This window comes from Ziziphus jujuba, chromosome 5, assembly GCF_031755915.1.
Source record: "Ziziphus jujuba cultivar Dongzao chromosome 5, ASM3175591v1".
Taxonomy (NCBI): Eukaryota; Viridiplantae; Streptophyta; class Magnoliopsida; order Rosales; family Rhamnaceae; genus Ziziphus; species Ziziphus jujuba.
The window spans coordinates 30,141,374-30,166,596 of NC_083383.1; the positions used below are offsets into that span (position 1 = coordinate 30,141,374).

The following is a 25,223-nucleotide window of genomic DNA, read 5'->3' on the forward strand; positions in this document are numbered from 1 at the left end:
CCGATTAATTTATTTTTTTAATGTAAAACAAAATCAATTCATATGTTAAAATTTTATAATACACAAAACATTGTAAAACTTTTATAATATAAAAAAAATAAAAATAAAGAAAAAAATCTTAATTAAAGGATTAATTCACGAGAAAAGAGGTCTTAATTTTCATAGAAAGCAGGAGTTAAAAATTTTAGTTATGAAATTTGTCTCCACCTCGGAAGAGGCAAATTGCAGAGTGCAGATTAGATGGCCTAAAGATCATGAGGTCTGGTCTAGAGTTTCCAAATCTGACAGTGTGTAAATGTAGCTGCCCTGCCTGCAAATCTGCAACACGATCATTAGCTTTTGTATTTAAAATTTTTAAAAAAATAAATGGAAAAAAAAAAAAAAGCAACACAGATAAAGATATTTGTGACCATGGTACCATGATTAGTGGAATTCATATTGGATTCGATATATAATTAATTGAATTTCATTTAAAATTTTGAAATTAAAATGTAATTTGGAAAATTAAATTTTTAACCTTAACCTATTAAATATTAAAATTTCACATTCATAAGAGTAAGTGAAATGATAAAAGGTATTGAGAATACATTTGTACGTTTAAAATACAAACTTTAATTTTAGATGAAAATCTCCTCTTTTTTTAAATTGTAAATAAAAAGAGCTAACAAAGCTTCACTTTATGTAAAGCAGTAATTAGATAACTTAGATTAATGCAATCTGCATGTCGCATTCATTTTGTAGGTATTTTTATGTTAGTTAAAAAAAAAAAAATAGCCTTATTCACCAAAAAATAAAAATAAAAAAACTGGCTTGAAAGTTGCCAGAATTTTGCTATTACTTATGAAGGAGGCCAGTCTTTTTGAGTGACAGAATGATACAGAAAGAAAAAAATAAAATGATTGATGATATGGGTCTGAGACCAGACAGGGACTGAGATTGTTACACGTAAAAAGACGAATAATGATGATATTTATTTAAGTTTTTCAGATTCGCCGATTAACCAAAAACAAAAGAAAAAAAAAAAAAACTTAAATTTTTTATATGTGCAAAATACAGAGAAGCAAAATAATGATGATTTTTATTTCAGTTTTTCAGATTTGCAACTTAACCCCCAAAAAAAAAAAAAAAGTTTTCAGATGAGCGAAATATTGAGAAAAGCAAAAACCTGACAACTTTGTTTTTAACATATACAGCTAGAAACATATATAGTGCTACCTACTGGTACCTCCAAAAATTTGAAATGATGAAAATACAGCAGATTTTATTAGTTGTCTAAACATGAGAAGCAAAAAACTCTACCACAAATCTAGAGTACTAGATCATCTTATATATATTTTTTTTTTGGCTGAAAATCATCTATATATATTATGTACTATATATTAATATTATTGTTATATAATTACATTTATATTTTATATGGAAAAATCCCTAGCTGCCCAATAATGGCAATTTGCAAAGCCTTCATTCATACCCTTTTTTTTATTTTTTTCTTTATATATATATATATATATATATATATACATATCATTAACATTTCCCAAGCTTGTGAGCCTCCAATGGTCGGTAACTTTTTCTGCTGCAGTACTAGTTCTAGTACTTATTTTCAGCTGAAACGGCTAATATAAGATTAGACCAACATATTAAATCAAAGTGATTTAATGATGATCTTGAGCAGCTAAATCTGAAAGTTTATTAATTAGTTGGATTCTGGAGTGAGTTGGTCTGCAGTTAATGCATATGTGTATATATATCCAAACGTATCTCAACATTTGTAATCATTTATATATAGTCGTCACATCTCATTACTTCTTCTCTCTCTATCTTTATCTTATGCCATCCAAACTGATTTTTTTCTATTCTTTTTTTTTTATAATTTTTGAAATTATTGTACTAAAAGATCGATTTTTAATTACTGCTTTGGATATTTTAATTAAGAGAATATTTTTTAAAAAAGACACCTTTTTTGGAGGGAAAAGAATATAAAAAAAATTGTTCTTTTTTGGGTCCTAAAAAAATTTGATATCTTCTGGATCTTTCTAGCCAGGGTTCTCTTTTGGGTCCTAAAAAAATTTGATATTTTTTTTGTTTTTTTTGTTTTTTTTTTTTTAACGGACTCTTGTAGAAATGATTTGACTTGTAACATTTTCAATCAAACAAGATTTTCTTAAAAAAATAAGCAATTATTTGATTGAGAATAGGGTTTTGAAGTATCATCCAACTCATCATTATTTGCTTAAAGATATACACGCAATCCATCCATATAGGGCTTTTAATCTTATAGTGGACAGATATATATATATATATCCAAAAGATTCAAAAGCTATATGTCTTTCGTTCCATTCATGTAAAATTTTCTCATCTTTAATATAATAAATTAATTAATTAATCAATACTTAATTTTATCCATTAATTCCCGATCCCGATAGAAGGCTTTAAAGAGTGTAGACATTGTGAGGGGACAGAACGTGACTTGGTCCGTTCGGCCATTTTTTCCTTTATTAACATTATACATAATTAATATCCTATCATTTTCATACTTGGCTTTGAATATTTGACAATGGCTTTCAAATCATGCAAACCTTTTGAATTTCGAATGTGGATAAGCCAAAGACTTTTGAGGCTTCACTTTTTCTTTAATTTTTAATCACTTTCTCTTTCGATAGAGGTAAGGAAACAGCTAAGGTATATTTACCTTTGTGAAACTTCTTACTTGGAACCCAAGTACTCCTCTCTCTCTCTCTCTCTCTCTCTCTCTCTCTCTCTCTCATTTCTCTTTCAGGTAGTTTTAATAAATAATCCAGACATTGTCCAGTTGGCAGATATATATCAAGATTTTTTATTTTAATTTTAAAATTCAATGGGCTTATAAACTAATACAATATATTCTCATTCGTTCCTTCTATTTTTTTTCTGTTTTATATTTTTTCCCCTTATCTTAAGGTGGAAAATTGAATTCAGTACTTCAAAACTGTCCCTATTATGCATAGCATATAATCAAGTAAAACCTATTGGAAGACTTTCCTACCGTAAACATTCTTCATGACTCAACACGATAAAAATATAATATATATATATATATATATATATATACATATGTATAACAAAAATATTAAAAGGAATCAAATATATTAAAGATGCATATCAAGCATATTATTCCCCCAAACAAACAAAAAAAAAAAGAAAAAGATATATATAAGCATATCCATAATTATGCAAATGTTGTCCTCTCTTTTCTAATACACCATATAATTAACAGGCTGGTGGCACAACAAAATTCAAGCTCAAAAAACTCAAATACTTGAAAGAAAACTATGATTTACCTACATATATATAGTACTTAGTGGCACAAAACTTGGTAAAAACCATCACAATGGACTCTGCAAGTGATCCAAAGACAAATCTAAAGAAATTAACTTACTCAGAAATATCAAAACTTTAGGTCTGCCTCTACAAAATTGACCTAAAAGTTCCTTCAAAAAGATCACCATGAGAAAGAAAATAGAGGAGACCAATTCCACTGGATATATCTAGATGAGGAATTGGCCATCTTTTTTGCTCCAAAAGGCTAAATCATACGGAGGATCAAATCAATGAGTACTGGTGCATTTTCCATCAGATTTTTCCATCATGATTCCAATATTATTATTGTTCGGAGAGAAAGAAACTTTATTGCAGTCCTTAGAGAGCCACTTGGATTGCATATAACTGGCTTTTCTCCAAGGTGGTATATGGAGGCCTCTCTCTTTCATTGATTCTTTAGCAGCTGAGCAAAGCAAAGAGATCACACTCTCAAGCTTCTCCTCAGTCCCAACAAAGATTGAAGGAAGATTAGCCACAATCTCTTCGTATGTTGGAGTTGGCCTAGCCACTTCAAATTGTGACCTGAAATCCACATCCACTATCACCCTTGTTTGTTTCCCATCTTCCTCATTTTTCTTCTCCATCACCATCACATCAATATATTCATAATCACCTGTAAATTGACAAACTAATTCCCAATACATACAAACAAATTACCCCCACATCAAATTTAATATCAAAATAAGAAAAAATCAATATTAGTTAATTTTATAGAATAAATTAGGAGCACAAAATAAAAAATTATTACAAACCTTTTGGGCGACCAAGAGTGGAAGCCCAGGAAGTTTTGCAGAGAGAAGCTTCATAGCCATCCATTTGCAATTTCATGACCAACCCTTTTTTGAGATTGCTAGAGTCTACTAGATCACTTTCCATGTTTCTCACATACATCAAGATTTTCTCGAGGAGCTCAATCTCACAGTCTGTGGCTCTCCATATCATCTCCTACATAAAAAAAAAATTAAAAAAAAAAAAAAAAAAAAACAGGAAGGAAAAATTAGCAAATAGACGATATAAGAAAATTAATCTCAGTGTGTGTGTATGTATATATATATATATATATAGAAATTAAAGTTTAGAAGGGAAATTAAGGTAGAAAGACCTGTAAAGTAATACGTGTAGGTGGATGATTGAGAGGGAGTGATTCTGATACCGAAGTTGGTGAAGGAGCTGATTCTGATTCTATGAAGTCCCTGACCATTTGAACCAGTTCTTCTTCTGTTAAGCTTTCCATTGTTTTTTTTCTATTTTCCTGTATTTCTTTTGTGAGTTTGATCTTGAAATAATACCGGAAACTCTAATTGATATGTAGTTGTTTGAGAAATCCTCGGAATGGGTTCATTTTCTGTACACAGTAAATGGAGCTGACGGTATTGAAGTTTTTTTTTTTTTTTTTTTTTTTTTTTTTTTTTTTGGGGGGTGCTACGATGAGCTTATATACAAATATACATAGAAGTCTTTCAACGGCAGCTTGACTTAAAAATTGCTGATGTCATTTGAAAATAAAAATAACAAGAAAAAAATAAACGACTGCACATATTCATACACATAGAATTAGAAAGAGACAGGAGATTTAACCCAAAAAAAAAAAAAAATAGAAAGGGAGAGGAGAGAGAAAATGTATTTTATATTATCTGTCAAATTGGGAAAACATATGTTTTACATCAAATTTTGAAAATATTTTTTTATAATAAGTTCAAATATAAAGTAATTATACATCTGTATAGATTGAAAACTAAGTATGTATGTTGCCTTGCATTTTGATTCATTTGAAAATAAAATCTTGTTTGATTATTGTTTTTTTTATTATTATTATTGTTATTTGGAACAGAAAAATTTCAGTTTTAAAAACCAAACAACAACTTGATCATAAGTTATACATATATGAGTGTTTTTGTTTTTTTTTTTTTTTTCTATGGGTATATATATACATATATATATGGGTGTTGTTTATGAGGTGGGTATTGGTTGAGATGCATTCGGTTAGCGAATTCATCCTTAATTCTCCTTCTAATACCATCTAATTAATTTGGAAGTGAAATATATTTTTTAATTATTAGAATATACTTATATAGATAGTGTTAAGCTTATTAAAATGTTTACTAAATTTATTTATTATGACAGATAATATAGTAATATATTATTAGTTTATTTTTTTAATTAATTTATTTATTTAAAAGTTGAATTTTTCATATATATATATATATATATATATTAAATCAATAATATTTTAACATATGTAATTTTATAAATAAATTTGATAAATATTTTTATATTTATAATTGTTTTGTATATATATATTTAATGAAGTAAAATATTTATAAAAATAAGCTTTTTGAAACTAACTTTATCTATAGCACTCAAATCTCATCAAATGTTTTTTATAGTTAATTACATTGAGAAAAAAAATATATCTGAAAAATGGGATTTATTCTTTTATAAGAAAAATTAGAATCAGTCTTACCTTCTTGCTTAAACGATTAAACAAGCTTTACATAGTTAATGCAATTGGTATAGATAACTTGTGCTCTTCTAGTTTTTCTTTTTTATCTTTTGTTTTAATTGATATTAGTACTATATTTTATGAATGTATAGACTAAGGGATTTTTTTTTTTGGCATAATGTATACTAATTAGGGAGTTATACTAGATAATTAAATTAATTAGAATTTTCTTTCAAGCCAAATTAATTCTAGAATAAACTAGTTAATAATTTATGGGGTACGAAAATGAAAATTATGGGGTGCTCCCTGGCAAGATATATTATTCTTATTTATTTGAGTCATATACTTCCATTGTCATAGAAATTGTCTTTTTATTTATTTATTTTTATTATCATGATCGGAATTCAAAAATGTATATATGAAAAAGTATACACATAACGATTAAATTGTATTCACGAGGGTGAAATTGTCTTCTTCATTGATTATATATATATATATATATATATTGTTTAAAGAACACGGTAATAAAGTTTTTTGTGCATCATAATCCATTCATTCTTATTGAATTTAGCATATTTTAGAAGTTATGGTAATATATGTAGTACTTTATAAATCAGTTTTTTTGTTTTTTCTCTTTTCTTTTTGTTTCCCTTTATATTGTTGAGAAAAAAATTTTATTTAGACCTTTTTGGTTGAGTACTAATTACACTTATATTACATGTTTTAAAAATCATCATTGATTTCTTGTTGGTTTTGTTATCTCTATTAAAACACTTATATTTATTAGCTTTTACATTTTAATCTCTTTTTTACTTTTAATTATCAAAATGCGTTTGTTTGAATAAATATCAAAAAAATATAGGTAAGTGGTGATTTTTCAATAAGGATTTGAATGTTCTTAAATCATCTTTGATAAGAATGTGAATTATGAAAATAAATATGTCGCTTAAGCAATTTGGATTACTCTCCAACCTTAATGTCTGTAACAAACGTAAAACTAATTTAGTCTAAATATTATTAAAGTGTATATCTATTTTTAAGAGCATCTTATTTTTTTAATTTCTTTTTATAAAAGAAAAAAATATATTCTAACAATATCATAGGCATCAAGCTGTAGTTCTGCGTCATATGGTATTTATTTTTAAGAGCATCTTCAATAATTAATGTAGATAACAATTTATATAACATTAAAATTGATATTATTTAAATTCAGGTGGCATAAATATAAATTTATTTTTAAAATTATTCTCTAATAGCAACGTACATAAGATTATTTATGATATTAACTCTATATATGTGTATTATCAAGTTTTTTTTTTTTTCTAAATTGGTTTTTTTAAGAAAAAATTTACTTAACAAAAAAACTTTACAATGTTAATAAAGTTTCCAAAATAAAACATTAATAATATTTAGCTAATATTAGTTTGACATTCATTCTAAACAATGCAAGAAAAATAATATTTTTAAAAAAGCCTATTTATATTATTTATATAGCATATTTGATTTTATAATGTATATTTCCATTAGAGATACTGAAATATATTTATTAAACATTATAAAGTTTTTAAATTTTTAAAATATATATATATATATATATAATTGATTAATAATCTTAAATAATTATTTATATATTATTATTAAAAATAATTTAAAATTAATTATATATTTATACTATTTAAATTTAAATTTAAATTTAAATAGTTGAATTTCTATATGGCATATATTACTACGTATTCACGTTGAGAATCCTGGTCGTTTATTTGATTAAATTTTATTTTTAAATAATAATTTGGGTTTAGTTTTCCACGAGAGAAAGTCTAAACTCCTCTGTGATTGGCTAGCAGCGGAGATGATCCAAAACACGTAAGGAAATACACCTTAAACTGACGTGGAACCCAGTGTGTAAAAGCAACTGACACGTATACATGCTTGCGTGGTAAGAAAAAAGGTACCGATCGGTCATCATCATCTTTAATCTTTGAAATTTTACATCCTGTCAAACTTCTCAACGTCACGGTGCCGCACGAAGTTTACAAATCACCACCAAACCAGACGACCCTTAACATGTGGGACCCAACCTTGATCCAAGATCGACGGTCATTGCTCTGTCTGTCACCGAATTAGGTCACTGCTCTAGTACCTCTATTTTTTATTTTATTTTTTTCGTCTATGGTCTTCTCCAACTGCCGGAGCCCAAAAAAAAAAAAAAAACTTTTCCTTTTCGTACAAATTTATTTCGTGTTTTAGTTTGTATAGATTTTCTCGGAAAATATCGATTTTCACGGGAAAATCCCTAAGGGCTGCTACTCTAAATTCTCTTGTACGCGAGCATTCATGCGTGCAAGCATATCTAAATTTCAATGATTTTCCTGTCTGTTTTTCGATTACTCTGACTGGTAGGTTTGACTCTCTCTCTCTCTCTCTCTCTTTTAATAATCTGCGATTGGTTTTTGAAGTTTATTTTTTTTAATTGAATTGCTGTTGGTTTTTAATTTATCGGTGGGTTGGTTTCCGTGAAGAAAAAAGCCCTCGATCTTTAGGAAAAGTTGAAGCTGTTTTGGGTTTTTTTTTTGTTTCCTTCTTTTGTGGTTTAGCCTACACTCTTCCTTTAGAAGATAAATCTCTATTATGGCTTTTATTTGGTAAATTGATTAGTCTCTGATGCTAGAACTTCAATTTTTTTTTTTTTTCCGAAAAAAGTTTTATATATATACAGTAAGTGAATATGTAAATAAATTTTTTCTAGCTATGGAATTTCGCAGGTATAATGTATATTTTAGTGAAACAAATACTTGAGCTTGCTTTGTGTAGTTGAAGGATGATAATATTTTTCTTGTAATTTTTTTTTTTTTTTTTTGGTTCAAGTTTTTATTGTTTAGGGATCAATAATTATACTTAATCTCCTAGGCTTCCCAGCTCAAGAGGCATTCTCTTCCTTTTAGTTATGTCTGAATCATGGGTTTTAGTAATGCGAATGTAATGCAAGTTTTTATTGTATTTTTGTTTTGCTCTAACAAATTGGAGGGTCTGTGACACTTCTTTGCTCTTCTGGGTCCTTTCAATCTTTTTAGAACTTGTACTTAGGATAACCACCATCAGCATTGAACCCTGTTGAGTAATTATTTTCACTCTTTTTGCAGATTCTGACCACTGATGGCTCTTTATTCAGAATTTTCAAAGCACTTGTGCATATCGGAATTGGGTGCTAGATATTGTTCCATGCAGTGCGCAATGTTAATAAGGAATTATTGCACAGGCAGGAAGGCTAGCTTTCTACGTTGAAATACCATATATTGTGGGAAAGAACGGTTTTGGTGTAGAAAATAGGAGGATAGAGTAAGAAAAAGGCACACTAAAAGCATTTTTGTAGTGATTGAGTCAGCTGCTGTGTTGAAATCTTTGATTAAGGAAAAGGGAATTCATTAAGCACAAAACATTTGATTTATTGATACTGAAAGTGGAATTGTATAATAGATTAACTGAATGGGATGGAGGAATGTTTTTTACTGCTTCTCTTTCCTTTTTGCTCTGGTTGAGTCCACAAGCAGATCAGGGAAAATGTGGTCAACTAATATGGATGCAGAATCTGGAGTGGTCTTCAGCTGGCCGATCTTCAGTGCAAGCATATTTGTAGTTGTTGCTCTTGCGCTCTCCATGTATCTTATCTTCGAGCATTTAGCTGCATATAATCAGCCAGAGGTCCATTCTTATATTCCTCTAGTTGTTTAAGTTAAATGTCTTTGTACATCATATTTAAGTGTATGCTAGCATATGGTATCATGTAAAAATTTCATATTGCTTCTATGCTTGTTACCAACTTGTATTGTCTACTATTGCATTTTGCCTCTTTTAACTTGATTGCAATTAACTGTCGTTCCTATAGTATTCCAAACTTGACAGCAGTATATTTTTGTCATTTCAGGAGCAAAAGTTTATGATTGGTCTCATTCTGATGGTTCCTGTTTATGCACTGGAATCGGTACAGCCTTCTTTCTTTCTGCAGTGTGTTTGAATTCAATTTTATTTTACCATTTCTCAGTCATCTTCAGTTGCTGCTCATTTATTTGGAAACTCAAAGGAAGACTGATATGTATTAAATTATGGCATCCTTTATTTATGCTGCTATTTCTATTGAAAATAAAGTCAGCTTATGAAACATATAGGAATTGCAAATATTTTGTGGACTAATCAGTCAATCATGTTTAATCCTGCACTTTTATCAGCTTGTGGATGTAATTGCTGCATTTAAATGCAAAATATTTGGGGAGATGAAGCATCTTATATCACATATAGATATATTATTGCTGTTTAGGAGTCATTCGTTTTGAATTAATTTTGACAGATATATAAGATATAATATTATCAACAGGATATGACATTATATGCTGCTAGAAAAGAATAGCTATTCTGACAATGTAATTATTATTGAAAATGCTGACTTATATTCTATATTGTATACAGCTTATATCATCTTTCATCTTTTGTTTTTTTTTTTCTTTTTTTTTGATTTAATTGCTCAGATATGATATTTTTGGGTGCAGTTTTTGTCACTGTTGGACTCAAATGCTGCCTTTAACTGCGAAATAATCCGGGACTGTTATGAGGCTTTTGCGTTATATTGCTTTGAGAGATACTTGATAGCCTGCTTAGGTATGTTGAGAAAATGTGATTTTCTCTCTCTTCTTTTCCAAATCAGCCACATTATATCTTGAATGCATATTTTTGTTGTATTTTATTTTGACTTTGAGATGTTGTGTATGAGTTTCTGAAGTTTAGTATAATTTCCTTCTTTTTCTTTGATAGTTTGAATACTAATGTAATATGTACCTTTTTATTTTTTTCCCTGCAAAAAATATTGCTACCTGAAGGTGGTGAAGAGAGTACGATAGCATTTATGGAAAGTCAGAGTGTAGCTGATCCCAAAACACCTCTTTTGAATGAAGCATATGCTTATGGAGTTGTGGAACATCCATTCCCACTAAATTGCTGCCTGGGAGATTGGTATCTTGGCCCCAACTTCTATCATGCTGTGAAAATTGGCATTGTTCAATATGTATGTGCTCATATTTTGCTATTAGAATTTTCTTTCGGTGATAAGCACTTCTATTTGGTGTTCACTGAAGCATTGTTTTGCAGATGATACTCAAGATAATATGTGCATTGATAGCAATAATTCTTGAAACTTTTGGAGTCTATGGGGAAGGTAGATTTGAGTGGAGATATGGGTAAGATATACTTATCCAATGTTTAACTGTTTAGGTTTAAAGCTTGTCTGTCTTAACATAAATGTATCTATGAGTTTAACTATCCAGCATATGCACTTCTCCATGCACCCAAAAGCCTATTTGGATGACCTAGTGAGTGAATTCTCTATGTTGATGCCTCCCTGTATGACCAAATGTTCATATGTATATACTTGTGTGTTTGCGCACTCTTGCACGGGTGCATACACACTTTTATTGGAGTAAGCAAATGAACAGCTGATAATATGTGCATTGATAGCAATAATTCTTGAAACTTTTGGAGTCTATGGGGAAGGTAGATTTGAGTGGAGATATGGGTAAGATATACTTATCCAATGTTTTACTGTTTAGGTTTAAAGCTTGTCTGTCTTAACATAAATGTATCTATGAGTTTAACTATCCAGCATATGCACATCTCCATGCACCCAAAAGCCTATTTGGATGACCTAGTGAATGGATTCTCTATGTTGATGCCTCCCTGTATGACCAAATGTTCATATGTATATACTTGTGTGTTTGCGCACTCTAGCACGGGTGCATACACACTTTTATTGGAGTAAGCAGATGAACAGCTGACTTTTCATGAATCTTGCATTCTATAGCAATTGATGTTATAATTACTGTAAAACTTGTTGTTTGACCTGAATTTTTGATTGCTTGCAGTTATCCATATTTGGCAGTTGTTCTTAATTTCAGTCAGACATGGGCCTTGTATTGTCTGGTTCAATTCTATACTGTCACCAAAGAGAAATTAGAACCCATTAAACCCTTGGCAAAATTTCTGGTGTTCAAGTCAATTGTATTCTTGACATGGTGGCAAGGTGTTGCTATTGGTTTTCTTTTCTCAATGGGATTCCTTAAGGGGTCTTTGGCTCTGGAGCTGAAAACTCGTATACAAGACTACATCATATGCATAGAGGTAAGCAATAAGAATATGCATGTGCCTAAGTATTACCCATTGTGCATTTCTATTGTTCGATATGTTTTTAACAAATGTAATTAAACTTGCCATAATAATAACTTGAAATGTGAAAAATTATTTGAGTATGAAGACCTGGAACATTATCAATAATAGGAAGAAGTTAAAAAAACAAAAAAGGGGTGGGTGGGCAGCATCTACATGTTTGCTTGACGCTTAAGATGATTTCAATGCACTTGGTAGTTTTGATTCAAATTCAACGCCAACTTCATTGAAGATTGAAATAAGATTTATAGGGATGTTATTGTCGTTTTCTATCACTTCAATTATGTTTCAAAAACTTTTCAGATATAATTAATTCTTTCATATTATATATTATATAATTTCTGTCACTTTCTGCATTTTAAATTTAACTAAATTTTGTTGCATTTCTGCACATCAAGCCCCTTCTACTCTGGTCTAGGTCTCAAAATCACACAATTAAATATTCTATTTGCTAGAAGTTTTAGTGTACTTTTAAGATGTGATATTTTCTCACTTAATATTTTTCATTTCAAGCTTCTTCTAATTTCAAACTTGTCAAACAAACAGATGGGTGTTGCTGCTGTGGCTCACCTTTACACCTTCCCAGCTGCACCTTACAAACGTGGAGAAAGATGTGTTCGCAATGTATCTGTGATGACTAACTATGCATCATTGGGAGCACCTCCTGATCCAGAGGAGGTCCGTGATTGCGAAAGAACTACTAGAATACGTCTGGCTCGGCATGACGAAAGGGAAAAGCGCCTGAACTTCCCCCAAAGTGTTCGTGATGTGGTAGTTGGAAGTGGTGAAATTGTGAGATATAGATTCTTGCCTCTTTCACTTTTTTTCATTTTGAGCTCGTTGCTTAACTATTTGGTGACACTTTTTTTTTTTTTTTTTGGTTCTTTTTGGTCTCTCAGATTGTTGATGACATGAAATATACAGTTTCACATGTGGTAGAACCAGTTGAAAGGGGAATTGCGAAAATAAATAAGACTTTCCATCAGATATCTGAAAACGTGAAACGGCACGAGGAGGAGCGGCGAAGAAACTCAAAGGATGATAGCTACCTGATACCTTTAAAAACAAGGACAAGAGAATTTTCTGAAGTTCATGATAATCTTGTTGAGGGGAGTTTTAGTGACAGTGGTTTATCATCAAATGTTGGGAAGAGACAGACCCAATCTAAAGCCTCTGCATCATCAAGGGTTAGAACAGGAAGATAATATTTACTGCTCTAAAGTAACATAAAAATAGACAAAGGAGGTAATTGTTAAAAATTGGCCTCATTACTGGGCGTGATTTTTGGAGGGCGTCTACATACCGAGTGTGACACACAAACTTTACTCACTAGGAAGTAACAATTCTTAGATTTTTATAATACTAATTTCAAATAATTATTTATGTCCACGATTATATCAAATTATCATTGTTATTTTTGTTAAGATCTGTAAATAGGGTTTTAGCCCAAAAAAAAAAAAAAAAGGAAAAAGGAAAAAAAGAAATCTGTACTTAAGAATTAAATCTCTTAGTTTCTTTTAGCTTTCTTAATTTAAAATTGAAATTCAAAAGTATTTTTCCTTATTTAACCTTTTAGTATCACTTTGTTTGCTCTCACTCTATAATGCGTGTGAAGGATTTGGAAAATTTTTGTTTCATGTTTAATACTTTTTGTTATGACATGTACAAGTTTCAAGCGTGTTTGGATTTTGAATCTGTAAGTAGGTGTTTTAAGGACTTTGCTATATGACCGTCAAGTCTTAGCCAAATGAAGAATGAACTTTTGTACATATTTCTGTCATTTTTTTTTATTTTTTCTTTTAAGGTTTTTTGCGTGTGTGTTTTAGAGTAAATTGCACACATTTGTACATATTTATTTTCAGCTGGAAAATTTTGTGGCGAATATGTATCTCAACTGTATAATAAGTAACAAAGATTTATAATCATGTTCTTTTGAGAATAATTTTATTTTGAAAAATTGTGCTGTAAATCTAAAACAATGTTAAAACATACAAAAATTTGGAAAATTATTGTAATTTTTGGTATAAATAAAACAAATAACACCATTTTGGCTGGTAAGCAAGTCTAAAAAGACTTTTACAGAGCTTCTTTTTTTTTTTTTTTTGAATTAAAAATTCTATTTGAAGATTAAAAATTTTTTTATTAAAAAATAAATATGTTTGATCAAAGTAAACAAATATTTATTGATAAAAAAATAATTTTTTTAAACTGTTTTAGAAAAATATAAATTTTATATTTTAAAATTTTTTTTTTAATTTATATAAAAATTTAATAAGTATTTAATATAATTTTTTAATTTATATTGGAATTTATTAAACATTTAATATAATTTTTTTTATTTACAATTAAATATTCTTTAATTTTTTAATAATAATTTTTTTTAAAAAAAATCTATTATACCATGTTTTAAAAACTAAAACTTTATTTTCAGTTATATCCAAGCGGATCCTTATACTACAAATATTTTGAGTAATGGAAGGGCAAAATGGGAGTATAAAAATGAACGTGAGGGTAAAAGAGTCATAAGAAAACAAACTAGGGTTTTAAGAGTTTTGGGTCTGCAGCTGTCGATGCTAATGCAGCGGATATATATATATATATATAGGAGGAGAAAACCCACAAATACTACAGCCATTATTTTGTTTCTCGTTGAAAACCAGATGCGGCTCTGGATTTCTATATTTCTTGTTTCTTTTTATTATTTTTCTGTTTTGATTTGGTATTATTCGTCAGAAAATATTTGATTATTTTGGAGAAGGCAGTGATGAGTAATTGAGATAGTCATGCACCACTCTGATGATTTCTTCTAATCTGTGCTGATCAATTTCTCATACCCATATTTCTCTGAGCCTTTTCGCTTTCAATTGCAATTTTTTTTTTTACTTACTGTAAGATCATCTTGATTTTATTTGGTTTCTGTATTTTCAATTTTTTTGTTTGTGGGTATTAATTTATTTTGAAGTTTTCAGTATTCAATTATTTGGATATGGAAGGAAGCCAGTTGAAATTGATGTAGGAACCAGATGATGGGGTTTCCATGAAACCTAACCATGATGCGGACCGTACAACTATTTTAGTTTTTGGGGATAAAGCTCGGTTTCTGATGGTTCCAAATCTTTGTTATTATTTTCCACACTATTTTATAAAAATAAAAAAAAGTTAATGTTTCTTTTCCTTTGTCATCAAAATATGAATATTTATAATTCTGTTATAAGTTCGTTATAATTTTACCCTTAGGTTCCAATTCTTATTGTTGGGACCTCTATTTTTTTTTTTTTAGTAAAAATATTTTCCAGAAAATAAACCTCGTTAAGTGATTTTTCTTTTATTAACACTTAAGAAAATAAGTTTATTTTATTTTAATTGCAATATGTAAATCAATTATATATATATATATATATATTCACACATAAATATGTTTTGTTTTCTTCGACTAAGAATGTATTTTCTTATTCAAAACTTTTCTTAAAAATGATTTACTTGTTACTAATCGAGTCCCTATTTTTGAAGTAAGTGAAAGTTTTGAAATAAGTGAAATATATATGAAGTAAGTGAAAGTTTTGAAGTAAGTGAAAGTAAGTGAAATATATAGAACATAATTCATAGTGTGCCAATCCAATCCGAAGATTTCTTCAGACCAATTTGAAAAGAAAATCATCACTAAATTCGATTCTCAAATGCTGACCAATAAGAAAATCATCATTAAATGCATTTCTCAAATACTCCGAGGGGATACCTGAGTGAACGTTAAGGTTCAAAGTAACAAACAAGTTTTAACTTTGTGCAATATTAGAATAAAACGGTTTTGTACTAATATATATATATATATATATAACCCCGAAGAAAGTTTTATGCAGTATCAAAATAAAATAAAACAGATGGAGGGTTTTAATGTACACATATAATACCTTTAATAAGTGAACTCTTTTGCTTGGACTATTTCCTCTTCAAACTTTTATGCGTTCTCTGAGTTTTCAAACGTTAAAACATTATATTTTTAAATAAAACTTTTCTGAATTGAAATAAACTTATTTCAGTACAAGAATTAAAATTTGAAAATTTGTTTGCCATTTTTTTTGTGGAATTTCAAAATCAATGTCTTCAAATTTTTGTTGTTAAATTTCAAAATCAATGTCTTGAAATAAATTTTTATTTTTTACTTGCAGGTCTAACATAAAAACTCATAAATAACTAGTAATTCTTTTTTTTAATTAAATCTAATTAAAATCTGTAATTTCAAATTTAGTGATTCTTAAATCTTGTAATTTAATTTTTATTCAATCCGACCAAACTAAACCGAACGGAATCATCCATTTCCATTCAATTTGGTTTCCTTTTATGATTTTTTTTGTCCAGTTTGAATAAAGAAAAAAAAAAAAAGTAAAAACGATCAAAACTGAATTGACGTCCACCTGTTTTTCTACCATTTTCATAAAGAAATTTTATATCTTTTTTTTATTGTACTTTCATGAGTATGTATAAATCTTTTTATTATTTATTTATTTATTACTATTTTATATACATGTTTTTTATATTTTAGATTTATCTATCAATAACTCCAAATCATTAACAATTATTATTAACAATTATTCTTTGTTCTTAATTGGATAGAAAGATCCCACCCTTATGCTTTTCATTTTAAATATCATGCTCTTCAAGATAAAAGGCATTATTGGTGATGCCCTTAGAAGCCATTTTGTCATTGATACTAAATCATTTTTTCTAAACAATTAATAATAATAATAAAATCATGTGAGGAAACTATTCATAGTACCCTTTTTTTTTTTCCTTGGTAAATCTATTCATAGTACCATTGATAATAAAAGTTTATCCTACCCGTCCAAGATTATAACGGGGTCACATATAATGTAGAAAATTTTTGTATACTGGCATTATAACGGAACATGGATCACCAAAATTCTACAAAATGGACACATTAACCAATTGGCATACCAAAAGAATAGGGATTTTACACATGTTTTTAAAAAAAAAAAGGCAATTCTCTCTTCTAAATTTTCATCCACTAATTGATATTATATCCGTCATGGTTAGTCAAAATGAGTACACAGATGTAAATTTCCAAATCCTCTTCTTTTGTTTTGTATGAGAAGCTTGGGGCGGCAGTTAGGATCTTTGTCTCCCAAACTGGTTCACTGGATTTTGCCAAATTGTATTCACTTCTTCTATGCAAATCAATATTCACTTCTTCTATGCAAATCAATATAAAATGCCCACGGCTACTAGAGAACAGTGAGACGAATGACTTCATCAACGTACTCAAATATAAGTTTGCAAGAAGCTATCTACATGGCTCACAAGATGGTCGGTAAGGTACACATGGTTTCAAATCACTGAAGGGCTGGAACGAGTTATCCTCTGAGCTTCTTCCAAATCCTTCAGAAACCTGCATTTCCCAACGAAGTAATGTTTGAGATTTCAAATGTCCTGAATGGATCTATTGCCGTCTTTAAATAGCAAAATATATTATTATAAACAAACATATAGAACAGAAAAATTAATTATATACAACTTGTGAGCAACCATACAAAATTAATGTTTCCTGTAAGATGCAACGTTGAGTCCTATAACCTTCTGCTCTTCAGGATAAAGTCTTAGCTACTAAGATGCACACATATCAAAGCTTAATTGTGTGCATGAAATATAAGCCCAACCAAAAACTAGTTTGGCAAATTCACATCCAATGATCTTCTGTATCAAGTTGGTTTAAATGATTACATGAATGGAGTGCAGTTAGCATATAAAATTATCAAACAATTTTCCCACCTATCAGATGCTAGTTCACTGAATATAATATGATGATGGCTTAAGGCATACCTCTTAGAATTGAGAACCACGGAACCGCCGAGTATAAAACGAGTTCCAGAATTGCTGGCATTTTGTAAAGCAACAGAACGAGATTCCTCATATGTTGTGCCACCAACAATGAAAATGACCACATCCTGTGGCCTGCTTGATTACATATACAAGTCATTCAGAACTGACAATCATATCCAAACAAATTAGTGCTTTCTGATTCTTATAGACTAAATTCATTGACAGCACAACAAAAAAAAGTTATTGTTAAGTTCTAAACTTCTAATTCCAAAGAAATAAATTGCACATTGCGATTTACGGTAGAATGTGATGAAGACCAAACTACATATACAACATATATTACTGTCAAGAATGAATTTCTTAGATATTTCGATTAAAAAAAAGGTAAGAGATTAGAAACTTTGAAAAACAAAGTGCAGGTTGCGCCATACATATGAAAGAGTATACAATAATGATGTATTTGGCAAATCAAATACCACTCCATGCAGTAACATCCTTTTGAATCTTTTCAACTTAAATTGGCATTTTCTCCATCATAATTATTGTGTAGAAACATCTACAATAATTAGCCTATTTTAGTTCTTTTTTTTTTTTATGTTATTTATGTTATTGTTATAGAAGGTCTGCCCTAAGAAAAGGGGAAGAGGAAGAAAAAAATGAAAAAGAAAAGTGTAATCAAATCTATATAAACGCAATCCAGATCATAATGAAACATTCCGGTGTTTTCAGATGGCATGGTATATTTATAAAGATAGACAAAAAATCAGCTTAAGGCCACCCTTTGCATATGGTGATTAAAGTTAGAAAGGATTTGTCATTACCTTAAGGAGAACCAGATTTTTGACAATACACTGCTATCCTAGCAAAATGTGGTCATACACTTCCATTCTAAACTCTAGTTTTTACATTGCTTATCTTTCATTACTAATTGCCATTTCGAAGGAAATATAGTGTGTAAACAATTGTAGACCAGGTTCTAGCATGCCATGATCCATTTCCATTCTGTATCATAGTCATTCATGTTTTTATGTAATTTAAGGTGGAGCACTATAATAGGGGTCAGAGTTATCTTTTGACATTGTTACTCTTGAATAATTAAGTAGTCTTCTACCTTTTGTCATTTCTAGGATTTGTAGCTTCTTTAATATTTTCAGTTAATCTTTTCATACTCCTTGTCCGTACCAGATGGTCCCTTACCAATCAAACAAACTACAGTGATCATGTCACAACTTTGCAATTGAAGTTAGCAGCATTCCCTAGCATTAAGTTTTGCTCACGGCAAGGGGAAAATTAAGCAAATTTTTGTACCAAAGAAGCTTCAAAATTGATAGTACCCCTTAAGTAATGACCACACATTCACAGAATGGCAATTAGCAGGCAGATAATGAAACCACCATATTTTCAAAAAGAACTGTGTAACATTCCACAATTTTAACCAAGATTAACTCTAAAAGTTGAATGCATTATCTAACCTGCCCTGCTGGAAGTGATTTCCAACATATGGATATTCTGTATCTTTCAGCCGTCCCTTAACAATATTTTCCATGGTTTGGAAGAGAAAAGGCTGGTGTTGTGTGTAGACATTCTCAACTCCCTATAATGCAAGTCCAAGAACACCGTATAACTATCTAAAAATAAAACCATGTCTCAAAACAGAAAGTATAATTTTGCAGAACAAACCTTCAGTCCACGTGCCATATTACGAGCAATATTTAAAAGATCACGATTTCCAAATAGATCTCCACTCCGCTTATCAACACCAGCTTGCTTCAAGAGGAACTGTACAAGCTGCTGCACCATAAGCGAATAGATTAAAACCAAAGGATTTCTCTACTAGCTGATTCCAAGATACACACAAAAGCAGGCATACTTTATACAACAGCTATTGAAGAATTGGTGCAGACTGTTCAATCACAAATTCCAAAGGTTAATATTTGAAAAATGTAAAAGGAAAAGTCAAATTCTCTCGAAAAGAGAAATGACCAGTTACTGTTTAAAATGAGGGATCAGTGAGTAAATCAAATGAAGAAAATTCAACATTATCACTAATTAGCAGTGAGTTCTGGAATGCATGATGGCCGCTTTTGTGACTATGCAACAACTTATATATGTATAAATGCTCATACCATCTTCTCATTCACACCCTTCCCCCACCCCCAACACACACAAAAAATAAAATAAAAAATAAAAAATAATAAAATAAAATAAATATAAAATAAAAAAATAAAAATCAGTTCATGAATTATGTTACCCCAGGTTTGTACTTGGCAGACTGAGAAGCCAATTTGTTACAAAGATTCATCAGATTGACCGGTTTCTCCTTCTCATAGCGCAGAGCATACAACATCACAAGGCGTAGGCGGTCAATTTCAGATAAATTTTCATTGTCTAATAGATTTTTAACTGCCTGCAAAGAAAATAAAGGAGGTTAATACATGCTTTATGTTTCTTAGTTTAGTTTTAACCTTACAGTGTGGCATGTACTTAGGTCGTATTTATAGCACAATTAACATTAAAAGGTTGAACCACAATGGTACAGATATAGTGACAATATACAATACAATATTCATAGAAACAAAAATTGGATGACTCAGTAGTCTAAGCTGTAAAGGAAAAAAACAAACTTAAACCTTCTTGTTGCAAAGGTCCATTCTCATTACATGGCATGGTTTTGTCCGACTATATAGCAATATCTTAGTCATCTTGTTAGTTCTAAGTTATTTAATACATTTGATAAAAGGATTTAAAAACATAATATAATTTTCACTACCTCAAAAGCTGTCACTTCTCCACCATTGCAAGCCAACTCTTGTTCTGTTTGTGAAACTAGCATAAGTTTCCGCTCCTCAACTATCTTGCTCATTTCTGTGACCAATGTTACATGCTTTGAGACATTGCCATGCATTTGCCTGTACTCAGGGTAGTTGTCAACAAACTTGGCCATATCTTCTGCAGAAAGCTTATGCATTCAACAGTTAAATGCTATTCCTGAACGCCAATGCCTATATTTAGTAGCAATCACATCTTATCAGTCTAAGATTTCAAATTTGCCTAATACAAACCTATTGTCTGGATATTCTGATTGCTTTTTGAAATTTGTTGAAATTCATCCACTAAATGTTTGATGTTCATCCCTATATCTCCGAAATTCTCATACATGTTAGATTTGAAAAAGGAATCTTGTTCTGATGACAGCACAACCTCCTGTAAGCGTAAATAGCATAAATAAATTTTTTACCACTTAAAATGATAAAAATATGTTTAAAATACAGGAGAAATATGCAGTTCAACCTGTTGATCCTTTGAGAATTTACCCATGTTTCTTAAATCCACCTTATTGTCTTGAATACCAATCAATTCATGAACCATTGCCTGTAAAATATAGCATGAGAAATAAGATTGACTTATAATTCTACGAATAAAAATCATTACCATATCAGGGAAAGAAAAGAGGCATTTCTCATATATGTGGTAAAGTAATAGCCACTGTCACAATCACCTGATAAGTCCACTGATTCAATAGTGGTGTTACAGGGTCATCTCTCCTATCAATCACCAGCAACAAAGGAGAAACTTCTGTCCGTCTGAAATCAAAAAGACCACTTTCCTGCTGGTACATCAGCTTCTGCCACATCCCCAAAAAAATGGCATCAGTTTTCATAATGAACTAAAATTCAGGGATAGAATCTTCTGGCTGTAACTTTCACATTAGTATGGTATTATGCACGCATAAGCTACAGTTCTATGGAAATTCTTAAGAAATGAGAGAGAGAGAGAGAGAGAGAGAGAGAGAGAGAACCCGTAAACTTAGGGTTTTGCACACCAGTCTCAAAAGACCTTTTACAATGAGAAATTTAATTATCAATAAGGCTCCAGCCCATCCCTCCGATTCCTGGCCGTCAGAGTTATTGATTAACATAAAATCCCTTTATTGCCTCAACAATTATAGCTTCAACATACATAGTTTGTTACTCGGACTCTGTTCCATTTTGAGAGTTCTTTATTTTCTTCTTCTTTTTCAATTTGCAATAAAAAATATAGAATTACAATCAGCCTCATTGATACAACTACCATTTGCCTTTGGTCTCCATGAAATTTCTTCTATAGAGCAATTCCTTGAATTTTATCTTTATCTTACTCTTTTATGTTTTGCATTTTGCCTTATTGGCTGGAATGTCATTTTTATATTCTCCTGTATTGGAATCTATCTAACCTTTCTAGTCCCTTGGCCAATGTGAAATGAAGACTACATAGGATTGGATCCTTTTAATTACATTCCTTAATGAATTTATCAGATTTAATGATGCCCCTATTTATCATACACTTATTTGTTTCTTTCACAAGGATACCCAACCACATGAAAATCCCCACCTACATGCCATTTTCGCCTACACAAACTGGAGATCAAATCAGTTTAAAATTACAAAAGTTTCAAAATCAAGCTACGTTTATATATATAGTCATTTTGCATTTCACAATTACACTTACTGCTGTTTCATGTGCAACCCTTTTCGCTATGTCAGATTTACTTTGGTACCGAATGATGGGTCGTCGTTTTAATGCTAGAAAAACAGCTGCAATACCATCAACAACTCGGTCACATAAATGCTGCCAATTTGAAGGATCTACAACTGCTGGGAGCATATACGTGTGATTTGATTGAATATTCAAAGTGAAATGGTAAGGATCAACGGCAACAAAATCTGCATAGAACTCCTGCAAATCAAAATGATAACTTTTAAGTAAAATCAGTTATTAAAAAAAAAAAAAAAAAAAAAAAAAAAAGAGAGAGAGAGAGATGTAATATGAAAAATATTTCAAATAAATCTAAAAACATAAAAATAAAAAATACAAAAATAACAATAAATAAATAATCATGGGTGACATTTTTGCAGCTATCAAATAAATAAATAAATGATTACAGATATTTTAGAGGACAATTCATATGAAAATACTTCATGCCACCTCTATTTAAAAATCATGCATTCACAAAATTTCTTCATGAAAACGGCAAAAAAACAGACATCCTCATGATACTATAGACTCACTGCAGGTTTTCCCTTTTTATCATTGTTGTATGCACTAGTCATAGACATCATACCATTATAAAATAGCTATTCAGATAACTAAAATGAAAGGTCAAGAAAAACTGAAAAATACAAATACAAATCAAATTATTATAGACTTAGCTAATGAAGAATTACCTGAAGTTGTTGGACAATTTCTTGCTCATCTGAATCCGCTAAGATATGAATTTGAGTATCCTTCAATATGTTGGAGAAAACTGTAAATCCAATATGGCATAAGAAGGGGATTTGAGCAATATCTAACTATTGCTACCAGAACCATGGTCCTCCTAAACTTCCATAGCAATACTACATCTAGCCGCTTCCATAATATCCAAGAAATTAAAAAATAAAAATAAAAAGAAAAAGAAATAAAAACTTACATAAGTGGTACTCTCCAAATCTAGGACTGGCCAACTGACGCCGCAAATGTTGGATGTTCTCTGAGATGGGCCGTAGAAAGCAAACAGCTTTAAGATGTGACATTGATTCTCTTGACATGGAAATTGATTCTACCAATTCTACCAAGAATACTTCTTTTTGAAGTAGCTCGGACTGTGAATACACAACACTCACTATACTAATCTGCATCCCATAAAATAGAATAACAAACTCAATCATCAAAAGCATTTTCTAGTCAGCGATAAACCCAAACTCAAAATATTTCAAAATGTTAATAACACGTATGGAATAGTTAGGAGGAGAAATGGAAGGAATATAAAAAGATGAAGACTAAATGACGATCCCAACAATATAAACTAAAATCCTATTAATTTTCCTTTTTCTTCAGTTAATCCTTAATTTCAAACATAAAAAGGAAAACAAAATAATAATAATAGTAGTAGTAGTAATAATAATAATAATAGAAATATAGAAACTCCCAACCTCTTGTTAAAGGCTTAACATTTTCAAAAAACTAGCCTTTAGTAACCTACATATCATTTCCAATTTCAGAGAACAACTACACATGCTCTATTAACTGCTATAGTTTATAAGCCTAGAAGAAAACCTAAAACCCAGCAGAGGAACAAGGACTAACAATATCACACAGCTCAACTAAACATCATGTGCTCTCTTAAATTTCTCTAAATTTACAACCAAACAGAAATATATTTACAAAAAATAAAAAAAATAACCCTCATATTCCTCATCATTAAAACTTTAAGCCCCCAATTAATTTTTCAATTTATAAAATTAAATAAATATATATATATATATTCCTCACGCCATCTGAGCCTTAAAAAATCAATATCTTGAAATCTTTATACATCAAAATTCAAATTTGATTCACCAGGATAGATCATATTTCTATCAATTTTCATCAATTTCAACGAAAAGTTGATAAAACAAATAAATTTTAAGAAAAAATAATGGAGGAGGATCGGAATTAGAAGAGTTCATACAGTGTAAGAATCGAGGATGAGAACTTTCATGCCGGAGATGTCTTGAAGCATCCGATTGATGTAATCCCGTGCCGCCGATACCAACACCATTTTCTACGCCTACACCCTTCAGATTTCTGTGGCGGCGATTCCAGATGCCGATAGAACGGTGTCGTTTTTCTCGGAACGTTTCGACGAAACGATCTGCGGAAGCGTACGGAAGAGAATCAGAGTGAGATTTTCAGATCTGCGACGACGAGGGAACTGGGAAAGAAAATTAGTCCGATTGATGATCACAGAAAGAAGACAATGGTCGAAACCTTGAAACGCCACCGTAGTGAACCTGGGTGATTAATGACTCAACGGCGAATAAAATATGGAAATTATAAATTTTATAATTGGCGAGGGATAATTGGTGATTAAAAAACCAAAAGTATAATTACAATAAACTTTTTTGGTTTTTTTTTTATTATTTTATTTTCTAATTTTTTTTCTTTACAATACAACCTGTTTAACATAAAATAGATGAATAAAGTTTACAAATAAAAAGACAAAAAAAAAAAAAAAAAACTCAAACTAATAAAATGCAACATTTTGTTGATAAATAGGAAGAAAATAATTAGAATTCAAATGATATTGTGGGTCTTTAATAATGTATCTTACAATTTAAATAGATAAACTTATTAAATATTCATTTTTAGAATTAAAATATGAGTAATTTATATTTTGTATTTTAAACTACAACTTCTTTTTTCCCCCTCGAGTTACAAAAATCATCGGTTTTTTTTTTTTTTTTTGAAAAATACTAAAATCATCGTTGAGCCCCCCAAAAAAAAGTTACTAGGGACAAATAATTTTTATAATTTAATTTTTTAAAAATGAAAATGGTGGATTGGATTACGTATTTTTCAAAATTTAAATACTAATATA

General features: G+C 30.0%; 3 protein-coding genes and 1 non-coding gene across 7 annotated transcripts; 2 read left to right on the forward strand and 2 right to left on the reverse strand.

Moving 5' to 3' along the window:
* Window positions 1-3,168: 3,168 nt before the first annotated feature.
* Window positions 3,169-4,763, reverse strand: LOC107421617 (uncharacterized). Its single transcript, XM_048476093.2, has 3 exons — window positions 4,463-4,763; window positions 4,113-4,305; window positions 3,169-3,988 (listed from the first exon to the last, which is right to left on the reverse strand). The coding sequence occupies exons 1-3, from the start codon at window positions 4,592-4,594 to the stop codon at window positions 3,588-3,590; spliced, it is 726 nt and encodes a 241-aa protein (XP_048332050.2). The 5' UTR covers window positions 4,595-4,763; the 3' UTR covers window positions 3,169-3,587.
* A 3,228-nt stretch (window positions 4,764-7,991) lies between these two features.
* On the forward strand, window positions 7,992-13,393 carry LOC107421628 (protein LAZ1 homolog 1). Of its 2 annotated transcripts, none has more exons than XM_016030905.4 (9): window positions 7,992-8,199; window positions 8,944-9,502; window positions 9,726-9,782; window positions 10,345-10,453; window positions 10,672-10,856; window positions 10,940-11,028; window positions 11,710-11,965; window positions 12,557-12,802; window positions 12,910-13,393. In XM_016030905.4, exons 2-9 carry the CDS (start codon window positions 9,287-9,289, stop codon window positions 13,213-13,215), a joined length of 1,464 nt encoding a protein of 487 aa, XP_015886391.1. In that variant the 5' UTR covers window positions 7,992-8,199; window positions 8,944-9,286; the 3' UTR covers window positions 13,216-13,393. The 2 variants fall into 2 exon arrangements, with proteins under 2 accessions (XP_015886391.1, XP_015886392.1); XM_016030906.4 differs by lacking the exon at window positions 7,992-8,199 and adding an exon at window positions 8,284-8,445.
* Window positions 13,394-14,766: 1,373 nt separating this feature from the next.
* LOC112492144 (small nucleolar RNA Z221/R21b) lies at window positions 14,767-14,862 on the forward strand. Its single transcript, XR_003056485.1, has one exon. It is a non-coding gene; the product is annotated as a small nucleolar RNA Z221/R21b (small nucleolar RNA).
* A 2,126-nt stretch (window positions 14,863-16,988) lies between these two features.
* LOC107421618 (vacuolar protein sorting-associated protein 45 homolog) lies at window positions 16,989-24,674 on the reverse strand. 3 transcript variants are annotated; one of them, XM_048475929.2, is made up of 13 exons: window positions 24,315-24,672; window positions 23,295-23,496; window positions 23,050-23,129; window positions 22,334-22,561; window positions 21,345-21,470; window positions 21,137-21,217; window positions 20,908-21,049; window positions 20,616-20,794; window positions 20,097-20,252; window positions 19,526-19,636; window positions 19,318-19,439; window positions 17,846-17,977; window positions 16,989-17,414 (listed from the first exon to the last, which is right to left on the reverse strand). In XM_048475929.2, exons 1-13 carry the CDS (start codon window positions 24,402-24,404, stop codon window positions 17,354-17,356), a joined length of 1,710 nt encoding a protein of 569 aa, XP_048331886.2. In that variant the 5' UTR covers window positions 24,405-24,672; the 3' UTR covers window positions 16,989-17,353. The 3 variants fall into 3 exon arrangements, 2 of the variants coding, with proteins under 2 accessions (XP_048331886.2, XP_048331888.2); XM_048475931.2 differs by having other exon boundaries at window positions 19,526-19,633; window positions 24,315-24,671; XR_009639032.1 differs by having other exon boundaries at window positions 17,397-17,414; window positions 17,846-18,008; window positions 24,315-24,674.
* Window positions 24,675-25,223: the final 549 nt, after the last annotated feature.